General features: G+C 41.7%; 1 protein-coding gene across 24 annotated transcripts in view; it reads left to right on the plus strand.

The window, feature by feature from the left end:
• Positions 1 to 17,758, plus strand: part of LOC116068878 (zinc finger protein Pegasus-like) — a 118,402-nt gene that overhangs the window by 19,057 nt on the left and 81,587 nt on the right. For 19 of the 24 annotated variants that reach the window (XR_004109726.1, XR_004109729.1, XR_004109731.1 and 16 more), the window contains exon 1: positions 3,846 to 5,276. The exons of 3 other annotated variants lie outside the window; for them this stretch is intronic. Coding sequence is in view for 2 of the 21 variants with exons in the window: in XM_031338981.1 (XP_031194841.1) it covers positions 4,069 to 5,250 (1,182 nt within the window). In the remaining 19 variants the exon portion in view is untranslated. Of the gene's footprint in view, positions 1 to 3,845; positions 5,277 to 6,083; positions 9,536 to 11,821; positions 12,137 to 17,758 lie in introns of those variants that run through there. 2 more of the 24 variants (XM_031338981.1, XM_031338980.1) reach the window with 2 other exon arrangements.

Genomic DNA, 17,758 nt, shown 5'->3' on the forward strand with positions numbered 1-17,758 from the left:
CCTATCAGAATTACACCAGACTTCTCACCAGAGACTATGAAAGCTAGAAGATCCTGGGCAGATGTCATACGGACCCTACAAGAACACAAATGCCAGCCCAGGCTACTATACTCACCAAAACTCTCAATTACCATAGATGGAGAAACCAAGGTATTCCATGAAAAAAAAAATTTACACAATATCTTTCCACAAATCCAGTCCTACAAAGGATAATAGATGAAAAACATCAACATAAGGAGCAAAACTATACCCTAGAAGAAGTAAGAAAGTAATCTTTCAACAAATCCACACAAGCCTAATTCTATCGCTTACGACAAAAACAACAGGAAGTAATAATTACTTTTTCTTAATATCTTAACATGAAAATTAATATTACCAGCATATCCTAATCAATTGAAATCCAAAAACATGAGGAATTAGAAACTTGTTGATTATCATCCAATGGTCTCTCTAATTTGGTAATTGGAGAAATAGGTCCAATATTATATAATTCATATACACTTTCAGCTTGTTTGTTCATGACAGTGTCTTGCTGTGTACAACATAATGGTCTTGAGATCTTGCTTCTCCTATCTTAGCCTCTCTATTAGTAGTATTGTTTATTTCATGTTTTTACACTATACTATGGTTTTCAGAACAGCTTACATATTTTAAAAGTATTTATATACCCCAAAGTCATGTAGACAATTAAATTGGGAGGGGGCTTGTAAGAGAACAACAAAGTGTGAGACTGAATGATTTGCTTGATGTTTGTAACTCTTGTATCAAGTTACCACAGTAAGAGCCAAGATCTTAAGTGCTATTAAATACAAAACAAACAAACAAACAAAAACACTTTATATATTTATGTTCATTTAAGAAAATATTAGTAGTGATGTATTATTTTGAAATATACAGTTAACATTTAGAGTTATTTAAAATTTATATTGAGAAAAACATTTGAAGTTTCAGTATTGATGTAGACAAGCATCTACATGACTGTTAAATTGATTGTTGTTTTATATCAAACAACTTTTATAATACTCACTTTTATTGTTATAATTTATAAATTTTAAAAAACATGATAAAGATATTGTAGGTATTGAAAGGGGGATCTCTGGGTGGAGTCTGGGTACAAAAGGAAAACAAGAATGTGATTTAATTCTACTTACTTAAAATATGTTTTCAAATGTTAACAAATTCAGATAAATTGAAATTATGTAACTTGTCTCATCATATTGCAATAAAACTTAAAAAAAAACCAACACACACACTTCTTTTTGGGACCCTCCCTGGCTTTGGGGATCATCAGCCAATATAGGTTCACAAAGGCAAATGGAGCTGAGATGACAGAAGAGGGACCAGAAGCCCTGTGAGTTCATACAGTAATGACAACATACTGGGACTTGCTTCAGGGTGATAGGTCAACTTTACTTGGGGTGAATCAAGGGTTATATGGTTTTGGGCTAAGGGGGCAGGAGTATCCAGGATGAGGAAGGGTTATTGGCTGAAGGCTTAAGGTGCTGAGAAGCCTCATTAGCATGGGGAGTGAGTGCTAACTGCTTGAGTTCTTATCAGGAGAAAGGAAGTTGAACCTGTAATATTGACCAAGACTATGTGACATTCTGCAGGTAGAGCTGTCTGGGTTTCAAGTTCCACAGACAAGGAGAAGCCCTGCCAATGAAGGAAGTTGAACACTTTGCACCAAGCCCAGAAGGCTATCCAGACGATGGTAGACTTTGACTTGAATTAGCAAGGCAACACTTTTCATTTAATTTTTTTTTTTAGAAACTTTTTCATTATATGTTTGCATACATGTTTTATTTCATTGTGAGTATCACTATGAATATGACAGGAAGGGACATATAATCATGTGGATATTGTTTCCTAAATTGGTGGATATTTTTCACCCTTTTTCTATTTAATTATTTAAATGTAAATCTTCAAATTTTATATATTTATTTTAAGACAGGGTGTCTCTATGTATCCCTAGCTGGCCTGAAAATTGTTATGTAGATCAATCTAGCTTTAAAATGATAGATATCTGCTTGTCTCTACCTCTGGAGTACTGAAATTGAGGTGTGCACCACCATGGCCAACCATTTAAAACATTTGATTTCTGGTTCAGTGATCTATTTCCTCATTTTTGTGTTTTGCTGTTCTTTCTGTATCTGTTTATTTCTTGCCAATCTTCTGATTAATCTTTGTTTTTGTGTGATTTTTTTTCTTACATTTGAGTTGGTCTTGGCATATCAGACTTGAGATACTATACTTTTTTGTTTTCTTCATAGAGGCCTCTTCCTACGTCTTTGTTCTTTTCTATGGATGTGATAAGGCAGCATGACCAGGGTAATTTATAGAAGAAAACATGTAGGCTTAAGTTGTTTTAAAAATCTACTTTTAGTAAGGTTTCTCAAACACTTTGATCTCCCTTCTAATTCTAGCCCACCATCCAAAGATTGTGGAGAAAAGATGTTAAATAGGACAAGGGGATGTGGAAACCACCATCGGGGTGTGGGGGTGGCAGAATGCAGCCTAAGATGAGAGCCCCCAGCTTGGGTGAGAAATGGCACAGGGTGAGGCTGAGGAGGGAGGGGTTCTTAAACTCCTGAGAAACCAGTCACCTCTGGGAATTGTGTGGAGTTGGGAATGAGTGTGCTGCCAGGGCCGGTGATGAGCTTGGGGGCCTGGGGGAACTTTGGCTTAGCTCAGGGGATAGTGTCTGTGTCCAGAGGTCTAGATGGTGTGACTTAGGTGGCACGGCTCTGTATTGATGAAGGCCTCCTTGAACGTCGGTTCTTGATGAGAGAGACAGTCCTTGCTTGTCCAAACTATATATGATGAAAACAGTGTATACAACTTACTCGGAGTGGGCCAGAGATTAAATAACTTTTTCAGGAAGAAATGCCCAAGAAGGAAAGTTTATTGGCTAAACCAGTCTGGGCTATATAAAGAGCTGCTAGGAGTCAGAGCTCATTTTATTTTTTTGCTGGGTTTCTCAGTTCCTGCATGTATGTGGGTGGATGTGCTTTGAATGTGGTCATGAATGCTCTTGATTGAGTACTTTTATTTAGCAAAACTTAATGACTGGATTAAAAACAAAACTTTTTCTCAGATGAGAGGGAATAAGGTTTAATCATTCCTGTTTTTCAGATCTCTTCCCCATTTCCCCACAACTAAAGCTTATTATAGGGACTTCCATTTAAACACAAAAGGCACAAACACGTAATTAACAGTTTCCATACCCATAACAACTCCTAAGAAAATGATGGAATAGTGGAAAGTGCTTTTGACAAAAGGTGGTATAAAGAATGAACACAGAAACAAAAAGAACAGGGGAAGGGACAACATCAGACAAATCTTAGAGGCTGAAAGTGAAATGAGGGCTAGCTGAGTTAGAAAGGTAGAGAGGGAACTCAGATGTCTGAACATTTCTAGGTGGAGAGTCGAGAAGATGTTCCTTGGAGCTCTGGGAATGGGAGAAGGCAGCAGACAGGCATGGGCAGTAGAAATGGATAACCATTTGTGTGCAGCATGGTCCCTCCCAATTTCATCCCTCTGCATCAGTGATCAGTTGGCCCAGCCCCACCGATGTCCACTGTGGGCAATACTTTGCTCTGAACCAAGAATCCTGATTCTGGGGTGCCAGGAGTAAAGGAAGAAGAGAGCGCTAAGTGTTCTGGGATGGAAATACAGATAAAGTTAAAGTATAACCAAATGTAGCCTGCCCATCTGTAACGTTTTCCCATGGAGCCATCCGTCGCCCCTGCATGCGTCTTGCACGTGGCCTGTGGTATGTGTAGGTGTGTGCTGCACGTGGCTCTTCCACGCCTGCGTTCGTCTTGGTTTAGCTTCCCTCTCGCGAGACTTGGGTAAGCCAACAGCATGGCGGGTGAAGACTGAGGTGAGCAAGGCTGACCTTGTGGGGCCTGTGGAGTTAGGCTGTGTGCGTCAGAAAAATCTCCAGGCTCCTGACTTCATCAGCACCGAGGTGTCAAGAGAAAGGGAGCGGCTTGGGGTGGAAAGAGGAGACAGAAATAGACCTGAGAGTAAGTGACTTTAAAAGGGCTGGAGGGGTGTAAGGTGGAGATGGGGGAGAAGAAGGTGGAGCAGCAGGACTTTCCGAGGAGCTTCCAGGAGTTCCTGAGCCAGCAGACCCACCGCAGGGTGAACGTGCTGGCTGCGGACCTGACACAGGCCCAAGCCCCGGGGGATGCCCTGGACAGGAACCGGGTGCTGATGCTGGAGGACTTCGAAAGGACGGTGGACGGGAAGCTGCGGTGCTCTTACTGCGGCTATTCCAGCCAGAGAGCGGCTCGGCTGATGGAACATACGAGAATCCACACGGGTGAGAAGCCGCACAGGTGTCGCCTGTGCCCCTTTGCCTCGGCTTACGAGCGGTACCTCGAAGCCCACATGCGCTCCCACACTGGAGAAAAGCCATACAAGTGTGAATTGTGTGCCTATCGCTGCAATTACGGAAGCAACCTGTCCCACCATCGAAGACGCAAGCATAATTTGTTACCGCTGACCGGTCCCAGGGCCTCCTTAAGCAGTGTGAAAATGTGGGAGACCTTACAGAATAAGAGCAACATGGAGGATGGCAAACGAAGGGTGCTCATCACCTACTCTCCACCTTCTGTGGTCGCTCAGGAACCAGATCACCTGAGTGATTCTAAACACAAGACCCCAAATGTTCAGAATGGCTTCTGTGATGGTATGGATAAGGCTTCAGTTTGCAGACTGCCAGGGGACCCACAAGGACTCTGGTTTATGGATAATCCTTTGAATCAGCTGTCTGACCTAGCAGGGCACTTGTCCACCTTGCCACCTGAAAACCCAAACCCTGTCTCCACTGATGTAGACTCCATCCTAGAAGAATGGAAGCCTTTCGTGATGCAACAGCCTTCTGCCCAAGGGAGTGTCCCTCAGAGCTCCCCCACAGTCCTCAGGCTTTTTCCACCATCGAGTCAGAGGAACTGTAGCCCACTGATAGGGCGCAGCAGCCAGCCAAGTGGCTACACCAGCACCCCCATCCTTGGAAACAGCCAACCGAGCAGTCCAACTGTAAGCCTGCCAGTGCAGGGCGCTCAGCTTCTCGACCTCTGCCAGCACTGTGACACATATTTTGCAGACAACGTTCTCTACACTATCCATATGGGATGCCATGGATATGACAACCCCTTTCAGTGCAACATATGTGGATTCCATTGTGAGAACAAGTATGACTTTGCCTGTCACTTTGCGAGAGGTCAGCATAGCAAGAGCTGAGAGCCACCAGCTGTATCTTTACCCAGGTTAGCCCTTTGGGGTGTTTGTAGTTTGGTTTTAGATCTTGGTTACTCCTGGTAAGACTTTTTCTAATTTAACGCTTGCTGTAGTCAGTAGAACCCTCTCTCCCCTTCCCTCTATTGATACAATTCGATCTGGTCAGGGTTATAGACCAAATACTTACCTTTTTCTTCCCATCATAAGTCATGGGAGAACTGAAGTCCAATAAATACTTTACCAGGAATTCAATATTTTCCCTTTTTATGGCCCTTTAGGCTTTAAGGATTGTTCATACTCTTGGTACTTCTGATAGTCATTGAATTTAGACATTATTTTTCTTATATTTCAAAATTGTAGAATAATTTCCCCCTATAAATTGATTACACCCTATTTTCATGCCAGTATTGACTTTAAAGTTGCCTGTAGTTGATGTATTGTCTAGTTCCTGTACTGAAATTGGACTAGTAGTTTCATTTCAAGTGGAAATAATAAGGCTGTCTTACTTAGTATAGCAATTGTTTTTTCTCCACAAAGGGAACATAAAACAATTTTTTTGAACTTAAAATAGGTGAAAGTCCTGAAAAAAAGGGACCAAGTTTCCTTTAACCTAAATAGTGTGTTTAATATTTAACACTGTGGAGACAATGTCTAATTTAGATATGTTAGTAACCCATTGAGCTGCTAATGTTTCAAGTTTATTTTCTAAAACCAAAGGAAAAGGTAGCTGAATACTAGGCACCTTTCTGCAATTCCAGCTTCTTAGTTAAATTTTTCGTTGTCACATGACTGGTGTTAGCTGAGGTTGGAAACTTTAGTGAGACTCTGTTTTTCAGATTCTTTTGATGACCAAAAGAAGAGGCACAGTGAAATGTATCCATTTGAAATCGCAGCTGTTCCCCAGATCCTTCCAAGGCAGCCAGTGAGAACTCACCAGTTCCTGAACTGTGACCTTCAGGCCTTTAGGACTTCGTAGGATACATTATGGATGCTGCAAAGTTCATGACTTTGATAGAACAGTCACAGAAGCTTCATGCAAGGCTTCTGAAGATCTGACTTTCAGCTTTCTGTGTGCCTTACTGAAAATGAAGCGCCCCAGACTATTCTTTTGAGCCTGTGTACTAAGGCTAAGCTGACCCACTTCCTGAGTGCTCCTCTTTTGCCTCTAGGGGTGCTCCTGGCAAAATCTGAAGGCATAGGGTGAGGCCCAATCCTGCAGAAGTTCTCCCTCATTACACTGGATGGGCAACAGGGACCCATAGAATCTATGTTAATCATTCCTCTCCTGCAGGTCCCACTCTGACTTCCATGGTAGGTAGTGTGGGCACATCCTGTAGGTTCTCGTGTTTGTAGTAGCAGCAGCAGGGCTTATTCCAGGGAGGTACCCAAAGAGATGAGCTGGTAGTCCTGCCCCAACTACGAGTATAGCACAGCAAGTGCCTGCTGCCCAACGCATTCCTTCCACTGCCTGTGAGACTGAGGCTGGGAATGACTTCTTTCTGGTGGGTCTTCCACCTCAGGTGGGTTTCTGTGAGCTCTGACCTAACTGTTTAAGGGTTACATCTCTGCCTCTTTTATCCATGCCCTTTCTGACAGAAGCCTGACCTAGTCAAGCTCCTTTGACTCCAGGTCTCCCATCAAACTCTCTAATGGACATTGTGTAGGTAATAGTTACTGATTTTAGAATTTTTCTTTGGATTTATAGCACATACAATGGGCCTGAATGGTGTCTTACCCAAATTCATATGTTGAAATTCCCATAGCTCATGAATGTGACTATATTTGGACAAAAAGTCTTTAAAGGAGCAAGGTCAAATAAGGTCTCATGGATGAGTCCTAATCTGGTATGATTGCTTCCCTGTGAGGAGAGTTGGACACAGGTCTACACAGGTGGATGATCAGGGAAGGAATGGAGAGGCTGTCTAGCTGCCTGTGAGCCAAGGACTGACAGAGATCTCAGAAGGGGCTAGACTTATTTGCATTTTGTTCTCAGGTTTCTAGTCCACGGAACTATATAGAAGTAAATTTCTGAGTTAAAATGTCCTGAGTTATATAACAGTAAATTGCTAAGGAAGCCTCGCCAGTTGATAAAGTATATCAGTGTTCTGTTTTTGTTTGATTTTTGGTTTTGTTTAGTTTTGAGTCAGGTCTCACTATGTATCCTTGGCCAGCCTAGATCTCACTGTGTGGAATAGCTCATAAAGATCCATTTGCCTCTGCTTTCCTAGTCCTAGGATTAAAGGTGTGTGCTACCATGCCACTCTGTTTTCCTTTTTCAGGAAAAGAGACAGTTATGGAGGGGAAGGAAGCACATGTAATTCCAAGACCCTATGTTTTATAGCTTGGTGCAGTGTAAGAGCAATTTCCTGGGCTTATCTAGTTCCGCATTTATGAGATTTTGTTTACTAGTACTTCCTTTGGAATGTAGCATCCACTTTATGTTCTCCGAAAGATTGCCACTTACTCATAGTACTTTGTAAGTTTCCATAGCTGCTTTCCCAACTTATCACATAATAAATGCCAAAGTCAGCTCTTGAGTAATAGTGAGTAGATTCACAAGCTAGAGCTAGGCTGTTGAGTGGTGATGTGTTCCTTGACCTATATCCTTACTGCTGGTGTTTATCACTGAGGTCAGTACAATGAGGACAGTGACATTCAGGAAATTGAGTTAAATTTGATTTAAAGCATCAAAATCTTTTGTTTTAGTTCATTTTTGTACTTAAATTCATCCATCATAGTCAAAAATGATTAAGTCAGAGAAGCCAGTCACCATCATTTATACTTCAGGGTAGAGGACTGATCCTATTAATTGTAATGGCCAGCATTCGGCTCTGCAGGCTAATTTCTTCCTAGTTGTCGTACTCTGTGGACTTTGAGGTCCACTGTTCCTCCACTCATGGCCCCTCTGTATCCTCACCAGGCTCTTTAACAATGCCTGTGTACTAACTGACACATATCTGCCTGCAGCCTGGAGTTGACTCCTGGCTGAGTTCCTAGCACCTAGGTATGAAACTGTTCACTGAGCATCCCCACCAAATTCCTCTGAGGGCCCCAAGCTTGCCTTGCCCGTTCCTCCATAACCCTCGTGTGCATTTCCCACCACTGTGCTTATTCCCTTCCATCCTCACTCTTTCCTGAACACCTCTCTGTCTTAAATTGTAGCCCAGGCTGACCAGGAGCAGAGGGTAAATCTACCACAGTCACCAACATGCCACAATTACAGGCATAAGCCACCATAGCCAGCCTATTACTGTCTCTTGAGATGTCCATTACCAGAGACCTACACACCCCTGCACGAGAATCCAATATTTACTTCTTTCCATCTCACAGTGTCACTCACCAGGACTTACTCATTTCACTTCTTCAATATTGAATATTCAGAATACTCAAAAATGTATTTTGTCTCACTAGTGCTAAGACATGTAAGTCCACAGAAAGCAGTGTGAAACTGACAAAGGCAGCACCCAACATGGTTAAAATCAGAGCAGGTGAACACATTTGCAGGCAGTGGGCTGGAAAGTGACGGTGGTGCCGGGCAACTGGCAGAGACACCCACAAGTTTTAAAAATGCATCTCTTTAATTCAGTAAACTATCTTTAAGAAATTTGCTGTAAGTTGAGAAATATATGGATTACACTTTTGGTTTACTAGATTTTCATTAACACTAAAAGATCATAAATATCATCAATACCAAACAGCCTAAATGGGGGATTTGCTTAAATACTGTGTTAAATAATGTGAGTTTTGGCACCATTAATGACTATGTGAGGTGTGTGTTTAACAAGTTCAGTGAAACCCACTTGCACTTTACATGTAAAGAAATAGTGTAAAATAGTGTATAGATGGATGGCAAACACACTTGATATAAATATGCACATGGGCATTCTCAACAGAAACCAAGGCAAGCTAGAAAATGGTTTGTGGGTTATCAGTGGTGGGTGCTTCAGGAGATGACCTTGTAGAGGATACACTCTTTTCAGGAATTTTCTTTATTTGCTCATTCTTTGTCCTAACAACAAGAACTCCTAATAAAGCAGAGGCACTCATGAAGTCTGTGAGTAGGAAGCACCATAGGGTACATTCTAGTAGACATCACTGAGCCAGGCAGGTGCCTCTGCTTCGTCCCATGGCAACCTTAGCCTGTGGACCATGCACTGACAGAAAGGAACAACAATGTCCATCCAGTATTGTCCAGTCACCAACACCAGCTATAGCTCCTGATCCTTGTCTGACAGAACAGTGTATCTGGGCTCCAATATCCCTGGAACAACAATGTCCATCCAGTATTGTCCAGTCACCAACACCAGCTAGAGTTCCTGATCCTTGTCTGACAGAACAGTGTATCTGGGCTCCAATATCCCCTTACATGCATAGCCCATGTGATGGATTTCCTCCAAGGAGAATACTAATAGGGTACCAGTGTTTCAACACATGAACATTTGGAGGTCTAAACCATCAAAGTCATGTCAAAAATACAGGGATGTTAACATCTAAAAGGTCCTATGTACACCTATTGTGACTGATATTTTTGCTTCTGTCCACAGTTAAACACATTTCTAAATTTAGCGTGACAACCCTTTCCATGCCTCTCTGAATGCTTCTCCAGAATTTGCACACCATACCACAAACTACACATTTTTAGTTTGCTTAACAGAACATACTGTTACTGTATATATTCTAGCACTAGCTTTTTTCTGAACAAAGAATTGAGATTTTATTGTGTCGATGTGTACAGATAGAATATTTTAGAGTATAGGATAGCACCATTTGAATATTTCCATATAATTTGTATTTTTACTGTTGAAGAACATTTGTATTATTTTTTTAGATTTGAAAACTTTTTCTGTTAGTAAAAATGTGAAAAAAGTATTTATGTGTGTTTATGTACACATCTCACTGTGTGTACATGTACACATGTATGGGTGTCTCAGAGTACATCTATATGTGTGGAATGTATATGGTGTGGCATGGCTGTTGCCCACATGAACTCACAGAAGTTGATTATCTGTAGTAGATCTGCACAAGATTGGGTCTATTACATTTTATCATGGAGGGAGGAAGAGGATGAGGCAGTTAACAGTTGCTGGGGAGGGGCACATGAGGCCCCACTCCTCTCTGATGATCTTTAGGCTAGCTAATTGTTGGGGAAGGAGAGAAATAAATATTCTTTATTGGTGTAGCTTCTGATGAGATACACATGCTGCTGGAGATAACCTTTTATCTATGCTCATGTAAACAATATTGACAACACTCACTAGATCATAAAGGGAGGACAAGGAAGGAGGGAGGGAGGGAGGAAGAGAGGGATGATTAGAAGAGAAATTAGCTGACAAGAGAGAGGGGATCAGTGGAGTGGAAGTCAAGAGTGTCAAGAGCTGGATGGTGGTGGTGGTGGTGGTGGTAATTTGGTCACACTCTCTCAGAAAGAAGAGAAAAATGAATGTGTGTGCATACTGGTTCTCATCTGACTTTCTCTACCTACCCAACACAAGATCTCTCCCAGGAATGGACCCATTCAAAGTTAAGATGGACCTTCCTACTTCAGTGATCTCAATCAAGGACAACCCCTCTTAGGTGTTCTTATAGGCTAACCTTAGTCTATACCGTGCCTCAGAGGCATGGCTAAGTGACTTGTCCATCACAATCTTTGAAGAACATTTCCTAAACCTCAAGGTTATGAACAAATTTTATATTTAATGTTTCAGAATCTTGCCTTTCATATTAAAACTTTAATTTATTACATAAATATAAATGAGGGAAGATGTCTTAGTTAGTATTTCCATTGTTGAGAAGAGACACCATGACCAAGGCAACACTTACAAAGGACATTTCATTGGGACTAGCTGACAGGTTCAGTGGTTCAGTCCATTATCATCAAGGCAGGATACATGGCAGCATCCATGCAGGCATGGTGTTAAGGAGGTGAGAGTTCCATGTCTTGTTCTGAAGGCAAACAGGAGAAGATTGGCTTCCAGGCAGCATGCATACCCCACATACTACATAAACATACTCTAACGTTATCTTCATACAACATCATTAAGTATTAGGAGGAGAAATCAAGAAAAAATTCCATTCACAATAATACATAAAAACATCGTAGAAATAATTTAAGCAAGAAAACAAAAGAGAGTTTCTTCTCCAGTGTTTGAGGTTGATCCAAGCCTAGAGACCAGGGCTCTGCCACACAAGTGAGCTATTATCACCAGCCCAGAAAAAAGCTTGATAGGAAATGTAAAACCTGAAGACAGAAATTCAAGAAATCATAAATAAATACTTATGAATTGGTTGGAATTGGAATAATGTCTATACTACCCAAAAGGATCCACATATTCAAATTTAATTTTTTTATTTCATTATTCCGTGTGTATGAGTGTTTTGCCTGAATATGTAATTGTGTACAAATGTATGCTTGGTGCCTGAGGAGATTTGAGAACCTTCATATGTGTGTTGGGAATTGAACCTGGGTCCTTTGCAAGAACAATAAGTGCTCTTAATCATTAAGCCAGCTCTTAAGCCCCCAAAGCAGCAAAGCAGTTGTTATTAAACTTTGTTTTCTTCCTTTTTTCAAAAACAGGCCCAGAAGGCTTGGAACTTACTATGAAGACCAGGATGGCCTCAAATTCATAGAGGTCTTCCTGCCTCTGCTGCCCGTGTGCAACACCACACCTGGTCTATAGTCAACTAAGATTTAATAAGCAACTGAACAGAGTCAGTGCGGAAATATTTTCTTTAGTAAACTTTACTGGGAAAGCTTGATATCCATATGTAGAAGAACAAAATTGGACTCTACTCATACTGTATAAAAATTTTATATGGACATTTAAAAAAATCACAGTGGATAAATATATGAGGCAAAGCCAGAATGTAGAAGCCAAAATCCTATTAAAAGCTAGTTTGTGAAAAATGCTTTTTGCCGTTAGTCAGGGCAAGCATTTTCTTGGGATATGAACACCAAGACATAAGCCCAGAACAAGCATAGACAAGTGATATTACATCAAACTAAAATTCTCCTTTACCATGAAGGAAAGAGAGCACAGAGATAACATACAGAAAAAAACCGCAAAAAACAACAAAAAAGAAAGCATTGGTAAAGTAGAAATCTATATGGGATTAATATTTAAAATATATGTGAAATTTAAATAGTAAAGCAGCAAGAAAATAATACAGTTTTAAAAATGGGATGTTTTCCAAAAGCAACACATAGGTCTAGTGACATATCTCAGCAGTAGACGACATAGTTTGTATTTTTGAGTTCCAGTCATTGAAGGAGAAGGAAGAGGAAGGGAAGAAACAGGAAAAAGGAGAATATAAATGGTTAATATATAAATTGGTAATAACTTGAATCATTATGGAAATTAGAATGGAAACCACTATGAGATATCACCTCACACCTGTTATTAAAAATATTAAAGGTACTTGTTGGTAAGGATGTAATAAAAAAGGAACTGCAGTACAGTTGTTGGGCAGATTCAAACTGGTACATCAATTATGAAGAGTTACAGTATTTCAAGACGTTAAAAATGGAGCTACCATGTGATTCAGCCATAGCACTCCTGGGAGTATACTCTAACAAAATGAAATTTGTGTGTTGAGGGGCTAGCTGTACTCTGATAATAGCCAAGATATAGAAATCAACCTTTGTCCACTGACAGATTAATGGATGAGGAAATGTGTGTATGTATGCAGTATAATTTATACACAGCAGACTGTCACTCAGCTTTGGAAAATAATCTCATCTGTAACAATACAGGCAATACTAGAAGACACAATTATAAAGAAGATAATTGAGGACAAATACTGCATGCTATGATATATGTTAGCCTATTTATTTTGTTGCTATGGTTAATACTCTGTGACTGAAAGCAACAACCTTTGGGGAGCAAAGGCTTTCTTTCATCTTACCCTTCCAGGTTATCGACCATTGCTGAGGGATATCAAAGCATGAACTTAAGCAGGGAAGGAACTTGAGGTAGAAACCATGAAGGAATTCTGTTTGCTGGCTTGATCACTGGCTCATGCTCAGGTAGCTTTCTTATATAGCCCAAGCCCTCCTCCCTAGGGATGGTGCTTCCCACAGTGAGCCAGGCTCTCACACATCAATCATCAATCAAGACAATCTCTCACAGACATGTCCACAGGCTACTCTGATCAAGATGATTCTTCAGTTGAGAGTCCCTCTTCCCAGGTGACTGTAGGTTGTGTGAAGTTGAAACAAAAATTGGTACTTTATAGAGTCAGAGTATAATGGTGATTTCTGAAGCTGTAATGTTGGAGGAAATGAGTTAAAATTTCAGTTAAGTAGGGTGAGAAAGTTACCCTAGATATCTAATCTCTGATGACTGTATACATGAAAATTTTTCCATTAATTTACTTATTCAATTTACATCCCAATTAAATGCAGCCTCCCTCCTCTCCTCCAATGCTCTTCTCACATAGCCCTTCCCCCATCCATCCTCATCTTCTCCTCTGATAAGGGGAGAGATGCCCTCTGGGTACCAACACACCCTGACACATCAAGTCACTGCAGGACTAGGCACATTCTCTCCCATTAATGCCAGACAAAGTGCTCAGTTAGGAGGACAGGGTCCACAGGCAGGCCACAGGGTCAGGGACAACCTCGCTCCAGTTATTGGGGGATCTACATGAAGGCCAAGCTTCATACCTGCTACATATGGGTAGGGTTCTAGTTCCAACCCATGCTAGTTCTTTGGTTGGTGCTTCAGGCTCTGGGATCCCCCAAGGGTCCAGGTTAGGTGACTGTTGGTCTTTCTGTGGAGTCTCTGTCCCCTTTGAGTCCCTCAATCCTTCCCCCAACTCTTCCACAAGACTCCCTGGGCTCCATCTAATGTTTGGCTGTGGGTCTCTGCATCTGCTTTGGTCAGCTGCTGGGTGTGCTAGGCTCCTGTCTGCAAGCATAATAGAGTGCCTTAGGGTTTTACTGCAGTGAACAGTCTTCATAACCAAGGCAACTCTTATAAAGGACAACATTTAATTGGGGCTGGCTTACAGGTTCAGAGTTTCCATCCATTATGGCTTCCAGGCAGCTAGGAGGAGGGTCTTAAAGCCTATCCTCAAACTAATACACATCCTCCAACAAGGTTACACCCACTCCAACAAGGCCACACCACCTAATAGTGCCCGCTCCCTGGGCCAAGCATATTCAAACTACCACATTCTACTTCCTGGCCCCCACAGGCTTGTTCAAACACACATCTATGAGGATCATACCTAGACATAATATAATGCAAAATACATTTAGTTCAGCTGCAAAAGTCCCCATAGTCTCTCACAGTCTCAACAATGTTTAAAAGCCTAATGTTCAGAGTCTCTTCTGAAATTCATCCAATCACTTAGTTGTAATCCTCTATAAAATCACAGTCAAAAAGCACATCTCGTACCTCCAACATCACAGGCTATACCTCACCACTCCATCATAGTGAGGAAATCCTGGACAAAGTCAAGACCAAAAGCCATCTGGACCAAACTCTCCATGTCTGGCATCCAACTCCTTCCTGCTTTGTTGACTATAACACAATTCTTTCTCTTTGGCTGGTTCCACTCCCTGTTAGCAGCTTTCCTCAGCAGGTATCCTATGGCTCTGCATCTTGAACATCTTGGAGTCTCCAAGGCAACTTCAACTTTACAGCTTCTTGTTCCAATGTCTGTCATCTATACATGATCTTCCAGGCTCATCTAAAGGGCTTGAGTCCCATGTCTAGCTCTGTCCCCTCTAGCTCTCTAAGCTCAGGTTGACTCCACTCCACTCCACTCCACTGCCACTGCTGTTCTTGGTGATCATCCTATGGTACTGGCATCTCTAATACACTGGGTTCTTCTGCTGTGACTAGGCTTCACCAATAGCCTCTCATAGGCTCCCTTTATGGTGTCAAGCCTCAATTTCTTTGTATGGCCCCTTTAGTTCTAGGCTATCAACTGCAACTGAACCGCACTTTATACCAATGTCCTTCCCTGGCCACTCACATTGCCAAACCTCAACTGTAATCCATGACCCCTTCATACCTTCAAAACCAGTACCACCTGGTGATTCTTTTTTTTTTTTAAGATTTATTTATTTATTTATTATATGTAAGTATACTGTTGTTGTCTTCAGACACACAAGAAGAGGGTGTCAGATCTCATTACGGGTGGTTGTGAGCCACCATGTGGTTACTGGGATTTGAACTCATGACTTTCTGAAGAGCAGTCGGTGCTCTTCCCCGCTGAGCCATCTCACCAGTCCCACCTGGGTGATTCTTACACATTACCAAGTACAGCTGCAGCACAAGGTAAAACCTTGGCTATCTCTGGAACACTACTTCTTTGTGCTCTAAGAAAACATATCCCAGAAGATTTCATCTCAGTAATGCTGGTCTCTTCTTAATCACTGCTAATTTCTTAACTCCAGCTAACCAGCATCAATTGTTCCAGTAGTCTTCTCAATTATTCACTCTAAAGCCAGAGCCACATGTCAAAGCTGCTGACCTCTGATGCTTGCTGGAGTTAGAACATGCCCTGCTTCTACTACACTATCACCAGCTTTCTGTTTTCTAGCTCTTTCACTGCCTAAGCTTGGCTATCCTGGATCTGCATGCCTCTGTCTCCTGAATGCAGGGACTTAAAGTGTGTACTACCACACCTGGATTTAATCTTTGTTCTGTACTGGGCTGACCTGATAGAAAGATGGAATGGCCTTTTGAAAACACAGTTACAGTGTCAATTAGGTGACAGCTAGGATGAGGGTCTCAAAGCCCACCCTCAAACTGATACTTCCTCCATCAAAGTCACACCTACTCCAATAAGGCCACACCTAATAGTGCCACTCACTGTGCCAAGCACATTCAAACTACCACATAGAGTATCATTAATTGCCCATGGGATGGGTCTCAAGTTGGATCAGTCATTGTTCGGCCATTCCTCTTCACCATTTTTGTCTCTGCCTTCTTGTAGGCAGAAAGAATTTTGGGTCAAAGACTTTGTAGGTGGGTTGATATCATTATCCTTCCACTAAGAGTCCTGCCTGGCTACAGGAGGTGACCACTTCAGGCTCCATATGCCCCACTGCTAGGAGCCTCAGCTAGAGTCACACCCATAAACTCCCTGGAGCCTCCCCCATCCCATGTCTCTGGCATGTCCTAGAGATGTGCCCCCTCTGATTCTCATTCACTCCCCTGACCTTCTCTCTCTGGCTCTCCCTACACCTATTCTGTCTCCCATTTTCCTCCCTATATCCTCTCCAGCCCAGACCCCTCCCTTCATCTGCCTCTGATGATTATTTTATGAAATTGTTTTTTTAAAGTAGATTTAATGTTCTTACCAATCACACGTGTATGCCTGTAAGCTGATAGAAATGCTAATCATCTTATTGTCATAATGATCTCACACTCTATACATCTAAGTTAGATAATGACAATCCAAATTACCCAATTAAAAATGGGGTACAGAGCTAAATAGAATTCTCAACAGAGGTATCTCAAATGGCTGAGAAGCACTTAAAGAAATGTTCAATATCTGTAGTCATCAGGGAAATGTAAATCAAGCCAACTGTGAGATTCTATCTTACACCCATCAAAATGGCTAGGGTTAGGGTTAGGGTTAGGTTAAGATCAAAAACTCAAAGAACCGCACTTGCTGGCGAGATTGTGGAGCCAGGGGAACACTCCTCCACTGTTGGTGCGAGTGCAAACTTGTACAACCACTCTGAAAATCAATTTGGCACTTTCTCAGAATATTGAGAGTAATTATATCTCAAGACCCAATTATAACACTCCTGTGCATATACCCAAAGATGCCCTGCTATCCCATATGACATTTGCTCAACTAGCAGCTTTATTTGTAAAGACCAGAAGATGGAAACAATGTAGATGTTTCTCAACTGAAGAATGAATACAGAAAATGTGGTTCATTTACACAATGAAATACTGCCCAGCCATCAAAAACAAGGACATCATGAATTTCCCAGGCAAATGGATGGAACTAGAAAATATCATCCTGAGTAAGGTAACCAGACCCCAAAGATATGCACATTATGTACTCACTAACTAGTAAGTGGATATTAGCCATGAAATACAGGATAACCATGCTACAATCAACAGACTCAAAGAAGCCAAATAACAAGAAGAGCATGAGGGAGGATGCTTGAATCTTTCTCAGAAGGGGAAACAAAATAGATACTAGAGGGGTGAAATAAGAGGGGATGGGGAAAGGAGTGGGTGGAGTGTGGAGAGAGCATATATAGAGAGAGCAGGGGAGAGAGAAGGGAGATCTGCTGTGGAGAAATCTCTGTGTTGTGCCACAGACCTGGGATTGGAGTGGGGGAGGCCTTAGAGGGTCTAAGGCAGTGACTCTAGCTGAGATTTCTGGGAGTGGAGGATATGGATTCTGAAATAGCCACTTCCTGCAGCCAGGCAGGACTCCCAAAGTAAGGGCAGCAACTCACCCACAAAGCCTTTGACCCAAAATGTGTCCTGTCTACACTATGTGCAGGGACAAAGATAGAGCAGAGACTGAGGGA

The sequence above is a fragment of the Mastomys coucha genome, unplaced genomic scaffold, assembly GCF_008632895.1.
Source record: "Mastomys coucha isolate ucsf_1 unplaced genomic scaffold, UCSF_Mcou_1 pScaffold22, whole genome shotgun sequence".
NCBI classification, from domain to species: domain Eukaryota; kingdom Metazoa; phylum Chordata; class Mammalia; order Rodentia; family Muridae; genus Mastomys; species Mastomys coucha.